Below are 15,667 nucleotides of genomic sequence, written 5' to 3'. Positions count from 1 at the left end.
CCTCACCTCCACGAGGATCTGGGGAGGTGGCTGGGCCGGAATGCCACCTTGGCCCGGGACGTGACACTCGGCCCAACGACCCAGAGCAAGTCTGCAGCCTTGGTCAGAGCCTCTGGTTACCTGCACAGGATGCAGCCTCGTCTTGGTACTTCCGATTCCTTCCACAGTTGTCACGGCAACATGGTGCAAGGAGCAAATGGGGGCCAGGCAGGCATTGGCAGAAAAGTGACTGGAACCCAAATTAAGGTCATTCCATCGACCACTCAGGTCATCAGAGCAGACCTGGGTGCAGGGTCTGGGAGATCTGTGATGCCTGTGTCACTTCTCTTCACTCTATATTATGTTCTTTTCTACAGGTGTCCTCACCTCTCTACCCAAGACTCTGCGCCCGAGCCCCTCCAGCGTCCTGTGGAGTCACACACCGGTGCGCCCTAGGCCTCTGAGCTGGAGCACGGGACCCAGGGTCACTTTCAGCTGCCTCTTAGCCTGACACTGGAGGCTGAGTCAAGAGGAACCTTCTGGCAGTTTCCAGGCCCAAAGTGTGCTCCTCTCTCTGCAGGGCCCGTCCTTAGCCACTTCAATTTCAGAACCTCCTGTCACTTTTGCTTCTCTGCTTTCACTCACCTCCATTTCTCCCATTCCTCTGTGGGGAGAGGGAGGGGAAATCCCCAGGTGGCATGGGACACCAACCCCTTAGAAATAGTTTCCCCACATCTATCCCTTTATTCATCGCTCATTCACTCATACAGACAACATCAGTTACTGAAGGCCAACCAAGTGCCAGGTACCCTGCCGAGGGCTGAGGAAATAAAGGTGAATAAGATGGAATCTCTGTCTTCTAATAGCTTGCCTTCAATTCAGGAAAACAGAAGCCAGTGTGAAGATGAAATTTAAATATTTTACGGTAAGTGTTTCAGGAGGGCTATGCACAGGGCACCATGGCACCAGCAGAGACAAGGGGCACCTAACCCAGTCTTGGGAGGTCAAGGAAGGCTTCCTAGAGGAGGTGATATTTTGCCCAGTCCTAAAGTGCTAGTAAGAGATAGCCAGGTAGAGAAGTCCTTGAGAAAAGGACATTCAAGATGGGAAACAGCTTCTGCAAAGACCAAGAAATGAATGGGCATGGAGCATTGGTAGTTCACAATTGTTTCTGCATGAACAGAGTGCTGGACCCGTGAAGAGAAAGAAAACTGGAGAGGAAAGATGGGGAAAACTGAAGGACCTCACATGTTGAACAAAAAGATGGAACTTTAATTTGGGGGCAATGGAGGCCTACTGAAGGATTTCATGGGATGTGATATAAGTCTGAATTTTAAAAAGATGATTTTTTTCAGCAGTTCAGAATCTTGTCCATATATATTTATAAGCCAGGAAGATACTTCCTAAGACATCATTCTATAATGTCCCTCTTCATGACCAAGGTCTACTTAGAAACACAGGGGCTTACATGTATACGTGCACACGCACACTCACTCAAAAGCTGACCCCTGCTTCACGGTCCTCAAAGGCCATCAGCCAGCAGGCAAAGGATACATGATCTTGTCCTGGAGACGATCATACTTGGAAAGCATCACCGTGCAGGCCCCACAGCCGCCTTCTCCGCAGCCCAGCTTTGTCCCTCTCAGCCCCACTGGATGGTTAAGGGTTAAAGAATATGAACTCAGAGAAAAAAAAGTCTTTGTTGGGCTGCTGGGAAATGCCTGCACTGAGCTTCGAGTGAAGAGCCATTCGTCCACACGCAGGCTCAGGCCCCTCAACCTGGGAGGCAGCAGACCCACACGGCCTCCCACTCAGACGGGATCAGGGAATGAGGCCAATTCCATTGTACAGAAAAGGAAAGGCACTAGCACCCATGTGTCAACCCCTGGGACTGGAGTTCCACTGCTCTCTAATCCTGGAGATTTTCTTGGGATCAAGGTCTTCTAGGTGTGGTCTTAACAGTCCCCCAACCCTGTGGTCTCACTGGGCAGGTAAATCAGGCACCTCAAAGACTGAGTATGTGGGCCAGCCCTCACATCACCCCAGCTGGTCATGCAAGGAAGCCATTCAAGCCAGCATGGGACTTGCTGAGTTCGGCTTCCCTCATCCCCCCGCCAAACCTTCTGGATTGATGAAGTCCAGGGACCAAAATTAAGGCTGGACCAGGGGCTTCTGAATATCCATCCCATAGGATATGTGAATGGAAATTAAAATGAAGATATTTTTGAGGTCAGAAACCAATATTGCAGCCACCTCTTATATATTGGGGGAGACAAAATCTCCGATACTTTGCGCTTGCAAAGTGCCTAACTAATAGGCTATTCTGGAGAACAGCAGTTATGGCGGCCTCTTTCCCGGGGACACAGGCTCCATCGCTGCTTTCCCCTCAGGCCCACAGGCCTCCAGGCCATCTATCTTCCTACTGAAGATGGAAGGACCTGAGGCTATTATCCCTGGTCACTTCCCTAATTTCAAGATAAAATTAATAACTAACAACGATAAAGCATCTTCTACTTGGAAAGCAGCTATACCCATGGACCCGTTTGATCTTCATAATAATGTGGTTAGCAGGTAGGGCAGGAATTGGTGAAAGAAAGAAAGAGAGAAAGAGAGAGAGAGGGAGGGAGTGAGGGAGGAAGGAAGACAGAGAGAGAGAAAGAGAGAGAGAGAGAGAGGGAAAGAGAGAAAGAAAGAAGGAAAGGAAGGAAGGAATGAAGGAACGAAGGGAGGAAGACTGAGACCCAAGATGTAATGTGTGCCCTGCAAGGTGACAGCCACTTGTGTCACCTTGAGTGTTAGGGAACACGGCCATCTGACTCCTCGCCCACCATGCTGCTGCTTCTTTTAAAGCACAGCTGGGGAGGGATCTCTAGATCTCGAGTTATTCTCTTCACTAGTCTGGACGTATGAGATCAGCAGTTTAGACCACTCTAGGGGCACGTGAGGATGAATGGAAGCAGCCCAAAGAAGTCTAGAGGTCTTCTGCTAGCCTGGGCATCCTTCTGGAAGCCAGGGTAGAAGTCAAGGCTAGTGTCTTCTCTCTTGCCTGGAACTCCCACAGATCAACTCTCAACACAGGCAGCAGTAAGCCACCAGGACTTCATATTTACATGCCAACTTTCAGGTTTGGAGTTCATTTGAGATTTGGCCTTTAAACCAGCCAACTGCTATGATCAGGAATTTCTGAGGCTGTCAGGTCTTCAAAACTGTACTAGAAGTCTAAAATTGATGTCAACAATCTCTAAGAGTGAGCCTCTCTTTCCAGACCACCCAGGTAGATGGGCTGGAAATGGAGTCCCATGCAGTCCCCTGATGCCACTGAGTGACTCCAGGTCTACAAAAAACGCCATCAGGTCCATGTGCTGTGAACCTCCAGACCTGCCCCCACCAGGTCAAAAATCCAGGACAAAGTACACTAGAGCCAGCCACTATCTGATAGGAGGTGAAAGAACCAGAGGCAAGGCCATGGATTCCAGGCTGGCTTCTGAGGGTGCTGAAACGATCCTTTGTTGTTCCAAAGTATGTCACTGCAAGGAGCCACCAGACGTCCCTGCCTCTGGGAGCCACAAGGGTTTATAGACAGAGGTCAGGATGAGTATCATTCTACAACAGACCCCTAGAGAGTTTCCAGTGTGGGTGGGAAGTTCAGAGCATGGCTCCCGGCTTCAGTCCAGGTCTGCCAGCATTTGCCCAGAACACACGAGGGGGAGGTGTATCCCTTAACACATCCAGCCTCGCTTCCTCCTCTGTTAAAGGGATCGCTGTGAATCAGTGAGATAGCCTACATAAATCACCTTGAACTCCACCCATATGTAGTCAGTGCCCATTAATGTTAGCTCCTATTCTAGCTTTACTGCTGGTATTGTTCCAGGGCCTCAGAATACTTTCCTACTAGGAAAGGACAAAAGGGATGGGGGATCTTGGGAGCAGAGCAGTACCCCAACCCTGCTCAGGAGTCCCCCACCCCATGCTTCCCAGTGCCTGCCATTCCTACAGTGGATGGTGCCTCTACATGATTCCACCTCAGGCATCATTTTCCCTAAAAAATACCCCTTCCCCTGACTTTCTCTCCACCTTCGCAGAGCTAGAAACCCTGCCTGGGAAGCCCATTTATGTATTAACAAAGGTCTGCTGAGGCAGGCTCTGCTCCTCCTGGGGGTGGGGGGAGGGGAATGACCATGAAGCTTGCCAGAGCTAAGGAGGGTCTCTTGGAGCTGCTTGTTTTACAGGCCCAGGGTAGAACCGTAAATGCAGGAGACTTGAAGAGCATCAAGAACCATATTCTTACTCGGCAGCTGAGAATTTCAGACCCACCAGCCTCAAATGACTTCCCAAGGTCACACAGCTGGCAAGTGGCAGAGTTGCAACTAAGACACAGGGGTCCAGAGCCCTAACCCAGTGCTCTTTCCTCTGCACTTCACGGTCTCCAGACCAGTCACTAGCAAATGGGGTAAGGCCCAGAGAACGAGTCCCCAAGTGCCCCCTCTCCCTTGCCCCTGCTCCAAAGTCAGGATACATTTTCTTCTCAGGTAGGCCAAAAGGGTTGTTTCTGGATCTGCATTTTTCTCCACCACCTATAAAAGCAAACACCAAAGAAAACTCTATCAGAGGTATACTTAGTCATCGTCTCACCCAAGAATTTGTAGAGTTAATGGAGATGTGCTACATATATCATGAAAACGAAGGTGTTTTTCTTAATTCTATAAGATGAGCATATCAGCTGCAAGCCAAATCGTGTACCTGCGGACATGCTGCAATTGTAAAATTCTGCATTAGTGCTCAGCTCTGGACCCACCACAGAGCACTTAGGTACAGCGCTGGCCGTGCTGGGCTGACCAAGGCAAAGTTCCCTTCAAATTGAACAAGTCATTTCATTTCCAGCTGCTGGAGCACATTTGTGAACGCCAGGGACAGCTGGGAGCGGTGGCATGCAGACCTCTGGCTTTGCATCCTGGAGGGTGGACACTCAGGCGGTGGATGGCCAGTCTGCTGGCCTGTGCTCATAACAGAGTGTGGTGTGCGTTGGGTCATCACAGTCAACAGCACTAACACAGGTTAGAAATGGAGGAGAAATCTCAAACCAAAGGCCCACAAACAGAATGTTCAATAAGGCAGAAAGTTTGTCCATGAGGTGTGGTGCTAGTTTCAGATGCAAATCATCAAAGGAAATCTATGAAAACCTGTTTCACTTCTCCTCATGCATCATCACGCCTAACAGGGTCGGGTGATTGGGATGCTTAAGGGGAGAGAATGTGTGATAAGAGTTTCTTTAGAGAGACCTGCACTATGATTCTCACATCTTCCTAAAGTAGGAGGAGGAGGTATCTGCCTCACACCTCCAACTTCATGAGGGGCTTCTATAGCCCTACATGTAAAGCTCACATGCTGCAGGGCATATGGTGGTCTGGCTTAGCTAAAAGATAGAAAAGGTCTTACCAGACAAGCTGAGGAAGAATTGTAGTGTAAGGATTGATGTGCACTTCCAGAGTTTGGAAGAGCAAAGGATGTGAAATTGTTGTGCCATGGACCCAGCACAGGCCATATGTGAGAGAGAGAACTTGCTTGGAGGTGTTTAAATCATTCCTGGAAGACTGACTACAGGAGGTGATGGGACCTCCATCAGAGTCTGTGTGGAGTGGACCTCCCAAAACTGGAGTCTGAGGGAGAACAGCCAGACTGAGAAAACAGCCCCCTACACCATGTCATGAGACTTGCAGTTGAAGGTTCCCAGCAGCGGGAAGCCATCCTACACCAGCACCTAATAAATAAGAACTTTCTCACTACCCTCTCCTCTTTGTCCTGAAATGAAACTGTTTTTGGCAACTTATAATTGCCCATAGGATTTTTTGTTCACTAAGAGTAATCCAGAAGGTCATGAAACTACCAAAATTTACCCTTGAATAAAGTTGAAAGGAAAGTGGAAGATAAAATTAATTTTCTTTTATGATTACACCCCACAGGTACAGCTTGTTCAAATTTTCCTGGTTATAAATTTCACACAAGGAGTTGTTTCTTTTCTCTTGGAAATTAAATCATAAATGCACAAAATAAAAGTCTTTATTACCTTTCTCAAAGATGGCAATAAGGTCCTCTTAGCTTACCAAGAGGTTCCTGCCTCCCCTTCCTCCTGCCCTGCTGCTCTCCTTTTATCACATCCCATCAGTTCTCTGCTCAGTGCCTTCAGTGACCTCCCACATATTCAAGGTAGCATCCAAGTTCCTTAGGCTGTCTTTCAAGACCCTTTTCAATGTGTCCCCAGTCTTCATTTTCAGCCTGTTCCCCTCCTGCTTCCCTGCCAAGCTGGTCTTCATACTCCAGGGAAAATACAACTTAAACCTTTTAACTCCTGTGCCTTTGGCCATTCCATTCCTCTTTCACCTGCATCTTGACTTATTAGAAGACCCCAAACACGTCCCTATCACCCCAGCCACAAGTGGTCCAACCTTCCTTGAACTCCTTGTAAATTTAAAATACCTTTAAAGTACAAAGTCTGAAAAATACGTTTCTTTAGTGGAGGGTTTCTCAGGGTTTTAATATTCATCCATTCATTCTGTCCACATTCATTGGGCACCTACTACGTGCCAACACTATACAAAGTGGTCTAGGAATAGCTAAGAAGAGTATCTGGTGGGGATACTTTTCTTTGAAATACATTTTGGAATATGGTACCTTACCTAATCACAATCCACTTTGCCAACTAGTTCATAAACTCCTGAATGGTAACTGCCTGGTCTTAGAGATTGTATTCCTCCAGTACATATGTGTCCCATAGGCTCAGGCCTCAGAGGAGCTTGTAAATGTTGACGACATGGGTAGGTGGGTGGGTGAGTGAGTGACTGTTGCCTCCTCACTGACTGCTGCTTCTCGTGGGGGTCACTCCTGGACACCTTCAACTGCACCCTACACGCCGAATCTTCCCAGACACCTCTAGGGGCCACCATCTCCACTAACCAGAGAGTGACTGTTCAGAAAAACAAGAATCCTGTCCTCCAAGAGGATGGTCACTACGGTGATACCAAAATCCTGGGCAGCTCTTTCCCTTCGACTCTGACTCTAGATCACATGTGGAAACCATTGTCACCAAGACCTGTCACCACCACAGAAGGCCCTCGAGATATTTGATCATTGACATCTTTTTTTTTTTTGTGGTATGCGGGCCTCTCACTGCTGTGGCCTCTCCCGTTGCGGAGCACAGGCTCCGGACGCGCAGGCTCAGCGGCCATGGCTCATCGGCCCAGCCGCTCCGCGGCATGTGGGATCCTCCCAGACCGGGGCACGAACCCGGGTCCCCTGCATCGGCAGGCGGACTCTGAACCAATGCGCCACCAGGGAAGCCCGATCATTGACATCTTACACCCTCTCCAGGACCACAGTGAGTGAAGACAGAATCCTGGACAGTGGTCTGAAACAGGGAGAGTAGGAAGCTCATATTTAAGAGTGAGTCACTAAGTACCAACAGCTTCTTTGGTAACCTCCTTGCACAATATCTGGTAACAAAAGATCTAGAATATCTCGGGAATAGAATTAGGAAGAAACTTACAGCTGTCTTTATTTGACTGGGAATTCCCTCGCTTGGTCTAGTTTTTATAGCGCTGCTTTCACCTCATCCCTCCTTGCATTGCCTCACCACCTTTCCAGCAGATTCTCAAAAGTCTGCGTGTTTATAAAATTAAAAGCACTGACATTGATCACAGAAACCTGTAGTAGTAGAAGCTTCAAGAGATAGTAGGGTTTGGGCTTCCCTGGTGGCACAGTGGTTGGGAGTCCGCCTGCCGATGCAGGGGACACGGGTTCGTGCCCCGGTCCAGGAAGATCCCACGTGCCGCGGAGCGGCTGGGCCCGTGAGCCATGGCCGCTGAGCCTGCGCGTCCGGAGCCTGTGCTCCGCAACGGGAGAGGCCACCACAGTGAGAGGCCCGCGTACCGCAAAAAAAAAAAAAAAAAAAGAGATAGTAGGGTTTGATGTAATGATACTATCTACAAATTTTAAATTGCTTTCCTAAGGTGAAAATAAAATACATGGGGAAACAATTTTCACCAAACCAGATTCACCTTGAAATGCTCGCTTCTAGATCCGGTGCATCATAGCAAACCGTCCCCAAAGAAGAACAGAAGCTTGTACCGTCACACCTGAACTGATGGCTTAATAAATAATCAAACCTTAGAGTGAGACTGTGCCTTGGAAGTCACTGAATCCGTTTGCTCACCCAATATAAAAATTGCTTAGAAAAATGCCATGAAGATGCCACTGTGTAAGTAATGGATCGAGAAAGCCAATTCAACGACTGTTTCTTAAATCTCTACAATGCAATTGCTGAATGTGACAAAGTCGTTGGAATTCTTGGCTGCAAGTCTAACAGCCACCAACAAGGAAGATTTGCCCTGCCTCTTAGTTTGCTACCAGAGACCAATCCTGAAAAGAAGTCGGCACAGAGAGACAGCTCTGCACCTGGAAGAGCACAGCTGACCCCAGTTCCCAGGGCCACCCAGTGATACCACTCAAACTGAATTCAACAGTCCTGGGAGCACTGACATTGTGGCGGCTCATGGAATTCCCCTGCTACTCACCCAAATATATCCTGACAATTTAAGCACTAGATGCATTTTAGTTCTTGAAAATTGCCTCCAAAGTCACCCAGTTTCTCAACTCAAAATTGCCAATGCTGCAAAACAAATAAAATTGCTCTGACGATGGGGTATAATCATCACTCATGCTGTGCACACGGCCATTCACAATGCAGCCAATGCTACCCTTTCACTGTCGCTTTCCTTTCCAACAAGAGAGCTGAAGCAGATGCAAGCACCTCAACACCCGCGTAGGGAGAGCAAGTGGACAGTGGAGACAAGGTGATGTGCTTGCCCCCTCTTCTCCCTGCACCTGCATTAAGATCCGCAAAGATGCTCACCCTTCCGGTGCTGCAAGGACTGGTACCCTTATCATAAGACCGCCCTCTGCCCTACCATCCCCACCTTCCCTAGGTCCCTGTGCAGCAATGAAGTTAATCCAAGTGAGCAATTTTTATCAAAGTAAGAGGTTTGCAATATGTATATGTATAACTAAGTGTGGGGGGGGGAGAAAAGCGTGCCCTTTAAGAAATAAAAATTGTGGCTTGCCACAAGATGTCAGTATATGTCCTCACACAACTTAGCTGTTAACATTTACACAGATGAAATATCAGAATCAAAGCTGTGTACATCTGAGGGCTTCCCTGGTGGCGCAGTGGTTGGGAGTCCCCCTGCTGATGCAGGGGACGCGGGTTCGTGCCCCGGTCCAGGAGGATCCCACATGCCGCGGAGGTGAGAGGCCCGCGTACCGCAAAAAAAAAAAAAAAAAAAAAAAAAAGCTGTGTACATCTTATACCCTGAGATTAGCAAGAAAACACATTCCTGCTCCTTTTCTCAGTAAAGAAAGCAACAAAAGCCTTAGGATACATTTGATTAAACACAGAAATGGAGGTGACCTCCAATCTCACCTAGAACCCTGCCCACCTTTCTCAGCTTCCTGCCAGTGTCTCTATTACCGCGAAGAGGTGGCAAGGAGCATGGGTGAGCTCACAGACGCCTTTCTTCTCGCTTCCCTCCCCATCACTGCTTTACCCTGTGAGTATCTTGACTGTGTTCTAACCCTGAGAAGGTCTTCTTTCCCCAGTGTTACCCCAAATGCAGCGACAGCTTTGAAGGAAGAGAGAAAGAGAGATGGCGAACAAATAAGGGAGAACACAAAAGAGAGAGAACAAGAACAGGTCTTTTCCGGAGGACACACATCCCTCCCGGGGATCAGGGAAACCAGAGAAAGGGTCAGCTTCTGCTTACCTTTTTGCCATTCACAAAGAAAACCAACTCATCTGCTGTCATTGTCACGGGTTGGGGGTCCCTGAACTCCAGGTACCTTATGCCCAAGAGGCACTGCCAGTTATTACTGCTCTGCAACTTGAAAAATACGCCTCCCAAAAAAATGAAATGAAGTCAGCCGATGGGAGGGACCAAGCTCAGAGCTTCGGGGCATGGCGAGTTCTTGGCAAAAGACACCCGTTTACATAATCAAGGAAAATACAATCACACACAGCAAATCACACCCCCAACACCTGTGCCGAAGAGCACAGAGGAAGACACAGGCAGATATCAGCAAGGAGGATGCTGGTGCCAGACGACTGTGGGTCTTAGGAACCACCCTCACAGAACCTGCTTCATCCTCCCACTTGCTGAAGACGGAGAAGGCGGAAGGGCCACGGTCATAGTGACAGTCACGGCAATAGAGGTGATTCACACCCTCCGCGTCTACACTTGTCATTTTACCATTTAGGTTTACAGCAACCCAGACTCAGCACTTACATGCAGGACTCATTCTCCCAGAGCTTGGAGGGGTCTGGAGTCATAAGAGGCAGAGTCCAGTTATTCAGACGCAAAATCTTGCATTTGACCTCAGCAGGTCTCTTATCACTTTCAGAACGCACTTATTTTCATCCTGTAAATGGGCAAATGAATGACATCAAGAGCAAAAGGCTGAGTGACAAATGATGTATTTTTGGAAGTGCTTCGTAAATAAGCAAACAACCAAAATTTTTATTACTATTGCAAACGTATTCTCAAAAGCACAGCAAAAATAATCCTGATAACAAACCACTTTTGAGGTTTTCCTTTTGTTTCTCTCAGGGAAACACCCTTGATTAAATTGTCAGAATAACTCATAAAAATATTTCAAAATAGTGTACCAAATAAAATGTGCATATCTCATAGGCATAGGCCAAATTAACACAGAGCTGAAAACCTTCCCCCATCCAGTCTCCATTAACTCCTGGTATAAACACACATGCATATCACCCACCCAGGCAGCACCAATGAGCTCTAAAGTCCAGCGGCCAACTGCCCCTCCCAACACTCTCTCACTCTCTCTCTTTCTCTCTCTCTCTCCCCCCCTCCCCTCCCCCCCCCCACACACACACCAGCATTCTCTCTGGTCTTCTACGAGGCTAGCCTCTGTGAAGTAGGTCACTTCCCCTACACCCCTTGAAAGATATGAATGGGGAAGAAAGCAGTATTGGGCAGATGTGCTTGGTACAGAAATAATCTAGAGAAACTGAAGACTGCCAGGCCAGCCACCATGTTATCAACACGATGCCACTCTTCACACAGACTTTATTTAAGCAGGAGATGAAATTCCACTCGTAGGGTGGCTAATCATCCCAATTTGTCCCCAACTGTCTTGGTTTTAATACTAAATCCCTGGCAAACCCTTCAGTCCAAGGCAAACTAAGATGATTGGTCAGCATAAAACAGTGGTTCTTAACTGGGGAAGGGGGTCTTCATCCCAGGAGCCTTTCTGGCAATGTCTGGGGATATGTCTTGTTGACAGAAATCACCAATAATCAATTAATAATAATAATAATAGAAGAGAGTTTTAGTTGAGCCAAACTGAGGACTACACTCCAGGAGACAGTGTCTCCGATAGTTCCAGAGAAACATGGTTTTCAGAACAGTTTTATATCTTGTCAGAAAAAAGAGCATCTAACATGACAAGAGTACATCCCTTCATGGTTTCAGAAAAGACAGATCAGCACATAACACAGCACATTTACTGACAGATCAGTAAAGCCCTGGCACCTGGGAAAGGAGACTTATCATGAAAGGAGCACCAGCACCGGTGTCCCAGGAAGGGAGGCATTTACTACTTATCTTTAAACTGGACAGTTTTACTTCTGGTCAATGCAGCCTTTTCTTTATCAGTTAAAGCAGGTGTACAACGTATATTTAATAGGTCACAAAACAGGCTGTTCTAGTTAGCATAAAGTGAAATCATGTATATGCCAGAATGACTTCCCCATACCCCAATATGTGAAAATTTCTTCCATCATTTCTTTTGATTGAATAAAATCTTTCAAAAGAAAGCAGTGATGACCAAAGTATTTGTCCCTTGATGCCAGAGTGGTTGCTGCCTGTCCAACATGTCCCTCGGTGCTAGGACTTCCTCTTTTTTCTAGGAAAAGAGTTGCCTAATTATTCTCATTGGGGAGTAATTAATTAATCAACCAAAGTAAACACAGAGGTATATGATGATGGATAAACACAGGGTATATTATCAATTATATCAAATTGTTGCACAAACTTTATACTTGTGTTTGGGGCAGTCAACTTAGAGCAAACAGTGATACGTGTCATGAGTACCTTGAGAGCTAGGAAAAGAATAATAATACACACTACAACAGTGACAATCATCTATAAAGCAAATCAGGGGAAAAAAGGCCTATTACTGAGGGAAGCTGACCAAAGAGATTATTTAAAGGGTTAGTTTCCCATACATCTTTTAGCCTTTTTGCCTTTTGGGAATTTTTTTTCTAAGTGTATGCCTACTTTTCCACAGGTGTTGATATAAGTGCAACAAGTAATGTGAGCAATAGCACAGCAACTCTTGTTAAGCCAGCAGAAAATCTAAGGCAGCCTTGTTATCAAATACTACTTGGGCTGAGGAGTTTAGGGATGTCTGTTGTGCTGCAGTGCTTTTTGCAGTGTCCTCAGCTATCTGACCAATGGTGACTGATAGATTTCTGATCATCTCTCTGCTTACATATACTCCTGCACTACGAATCGAGATTCCCAAAAGACTTCCCCACCAGGTGTCTTGGTATCCTGCTAAAATGGATCTCTTGACTCTGTAATGAACAGAGAAAGGAGGTTCATCTATTGCCTTATATAGAAACAATGGGGTAGCATAATGTACCAGTAAACATAATGATTCTATTTGCCAGCTATTAAGACATTTATGTGCCCATCTCTGGGAAAGTGGGTCAATTCTAATACCACATGCAAAGATAAAACCTGGGGGAGCACAAGCAGTCTCAATGATAGCCTTGTTAATTGGAAGTTTTCTTAACATAATATTAAACCACGGATCATTTTTCTTGCAGCTTTTCCAAAAGCTATCTGTATGGCATTTGACATTTAAGAGTAGCTGGCATAATTTACTCGTGTTTTTCTCTTTAAGGCATCTGTTAATTAAGTAAGGAACAAAGTGAAGCAGTCCTAGAGTATGTTGTATCTGGTCTCTAAAGACTGAGGACAGTATCAGACAAGGGATGGACACATTAATATGTTGAAGAATTTGAACCTGAAATGTTAGGCCAGAGAGAGGTCATTCTAGATGAGTGGTAATGTTTGGAACATCAGAAAAGTCAGTGCCAGGTATTAAGAGGGGCCTAAATCAGTCTTGTATTCACTGAGGAATTTGACGACAGATCCAACAATGTGTTAAATTGCCCTCAGTAACTATACACTGTGACAACTTTACTACACAATGTTCTTTTCATCCTGAACATTGGTGCAAAAGCATAGCTAGAAATAAAACAATAATTTTCAATTTGATAGAGAGATAAACATTTGGTAAACAGTTCAATTGAACTGTTGATAGAGTGAGTCTTACAGGCTTGGTCCAGATTCTTGGGTCCGTTGTCTACCACTGATGTCTTCTTCTCATCTTGGCTTGATGGTACTTGCCTCAGTCAGTGAAAGCCAGGTCAGGAATAGGTGTTAAAGTTCACTTGGGTGGAGGGGACTTTTTTAAATGAGAGATGTGAATCCATGAGTCTATGCCCTTTAATTTGAGAGCACATGGATTAGTAGATAATACCTGATAAGGTATTATCAGGTATCATTATTTTACAACATGGCTTCAAAGAATCTTTTGTTTGATTTCTTTTCCAATGTGCATAATCTCCTGCAGAGATTGTACACATTGCAGGTTATGGGGCATCTGATCTTTATCCAAAGATAGATTATTGAGGTAAGCTTCAGAACCAAGCTTAGAATGTCTTCTAAATAATTCAGTGAAACTTCACAATAATGTAACATAGAAACAAGGAGCCATCTAGGAAATGAGTCTTAAGCAATAAATATCAAATCTCAATGATAATTAACATCATGAGAACTTAATATACATGAAGGTATATTAATGAAACAATTTTTTCCCTCTAAAATTATCCATATCTCTACAAAATATAGCCAAATTAAGACTAATCTGTTTACAAAATAAGTCTGGTTTCAATAAACTTGGCCTGACTATTAACATAAGTGTAATTGATCATATGGACTCCTTGAAGTTTGACTTCATTGGACCTTCTCATAAGGAATCCAAATGGAACTTTCAACAGGCTTCTTAAGGCCAGGAAAGTCATGCCAAGGACTTGCCATCAGATTCTGCCTGTAATACCTACAGGTTTGGTAGGATTTCTCTCTTCTCAAGATCCAAAATATCTTGAGGTTCCTGCAAGTGCCAGGAAGTGGCCCTCCTTAATCACCTGGTAAGGTTGCTGGGAACCCGGTAAGTAAGGTACCAGCTTGTTTTTTCAAGGGGCTATATGGTTCCATAAAGTCTACCTTAGTTCTTTAAAACTATCTAGCCATACTTTATTTTATGTATATTCCCAAATGTGACATTTCGGTCAAAGCCATAGTAATATTGCCAGTGTTTCCAACTGCGTCTTGTTATAAGGAGAACAAATTCTTATTGAACTCATGCAAATAATTGCATTGCCATGAAAATAAGAATACTCACTAATTAAGAGTTTCCAAATTCTGGTGGGATCAGGAAGGGAGAAAAGGTAAAGGTTTTAACTCTGATTACAAAGGTATAATTTACCAAATTGGTGTAAGTCATAATTAGCTTACAGGAAATGTTTCCTTATATCTGGAAAATAAAGATGAAAGGCCAGTAATAGTTCAGACAAAAAAAATCACTAAAATTACCATTATATTTATCAGTTCATTCAATCCCATATAACTAATTCTTATTCTTCTTGAGTCCAATATTTCCTTTAGTTCTGTTGATCTTGCCTGATGATTGAAGGCAATAGTGTCAGTGATAATTTCAAGAAGTTTGCAAGGTTTTTGTTAAGGCTCCTACAATTTACACAGGAAAGTGGGTGCATTGATCACTGGAGACTGTGGAAGGTATACCCCAAGTAGAAAACATTTTCTAACAGTTTCATTGTCATTGTGAGGGCACCAGCCTTGCAGTAAGGGAAGGCTTTAACCCATCAAATGAAAAATGGAGTTTGCCAGGGATCCAGGAAGAGCCAAGCAGTCATCTTGGGTTTCCCAAGGCCCAACTATTTAATTTACAGCTATTCCTTACACATCTCAACTCCTCTGATTTAGGAGCAGACTGTTGCCATGTTACAAGGACATCAGGATGGCAAAAGTCTGACAATGAGGGGTTAATTTTCTGCAGAAGTAGAATGGACTTTATACATGCCATAATCTGTTGTTGTTGCCTTTGCATGAAAGTCTGCTGGGCATTCCCCTTATACTTGAGTTCAGTCCCTTTAGTGTGAGTCCCAATTTTGATGACAGATAACATTTTATGTCAGGACATATAAGACTTCCAGGAATTTCACATAATTTCTGGAACACTTACAATGCATATGTAGTATCCATATGTATGGACACTACTTAAAGAAAGCTGAATATTACTTTTTATTGTTACATAAAGAAAGCTGAATATTTTATTTATTGACAGTGCTTCCCATGACAACATGCCTAATTAATTTAATATCTCTCTTTTTATAAGGAAAGAAAAATATCTCAAAGTTAGTTCTAAACCAAAAGACTTCATTTAGAATTTGAGTTTGGGAAAGTTTTTCAAAGATATCAAAAAGGTTTTTAAAACAGTCAAATAAGTCACTGTGAAAAAAATGTTT

At 44.9% G+C, this 15,667-nt stretch overlaps 1 protein-coding gene across 2 annotated transcripts in view; it reads right to left on the bottom strand.

The window, feature by feature from the left end:
- The window catches only part of XDH (xanthine dehydrogenase), a 60,713-nt gene extending 50,880 nt beyond the window's left edge, over window positions 1-9,833 (bottom strand). The window contains exons 1-4 of one of the 2 annotated variants that reach the window (XM_060169259.1): window positions 9,792-9,833; window positions 4,496-4,553; window positions 1,534-1,630; window positions 121-229 (exon numbers count right to left, since the gene is read on the bottom strand). In XM_060169259.1, coding sequence (XP_060025242.1) covers window positions 121-229; window positions 1,534-1,630; window positions 4,496-4,553; window positions 9,792-9,833 — 306 coding nt within the window. Of the gene's footprint in view, window positions 1-120; window positions 230-1,473; window positions 1,505-1,533; window positions 1,631-4,495; window positions 4,554-9,791 lie in introns of those variants that run through there. The other variant, XM_060169261.1, reaches the window with a different exon arrangement.
- Window positions 9,834-15,667: the final 5,834 nt, after the last annotated feature.

Source organism: Lagenorhynchus albirostris, chromosome 13 (assembly GCF_949774975.1).
Source record: "Lagenorhynchus albirostris chromosome 13, mLagAlb1.1, whole genome shotgun sequence".
In the NCBI taxonomy this organism is placed as follows: Eukaryota; Metazoa; Chordata; class Mammalia; order Artiodactyla; family Delphinidae; genus Lagenorhynchus; species Lagenorhynchus albirostris.
The sequence above is the reverse complement of the archived record's forward strand: the minus strand, read 5'-3'. Positions and strand labels throughout refer to the sequence as shown.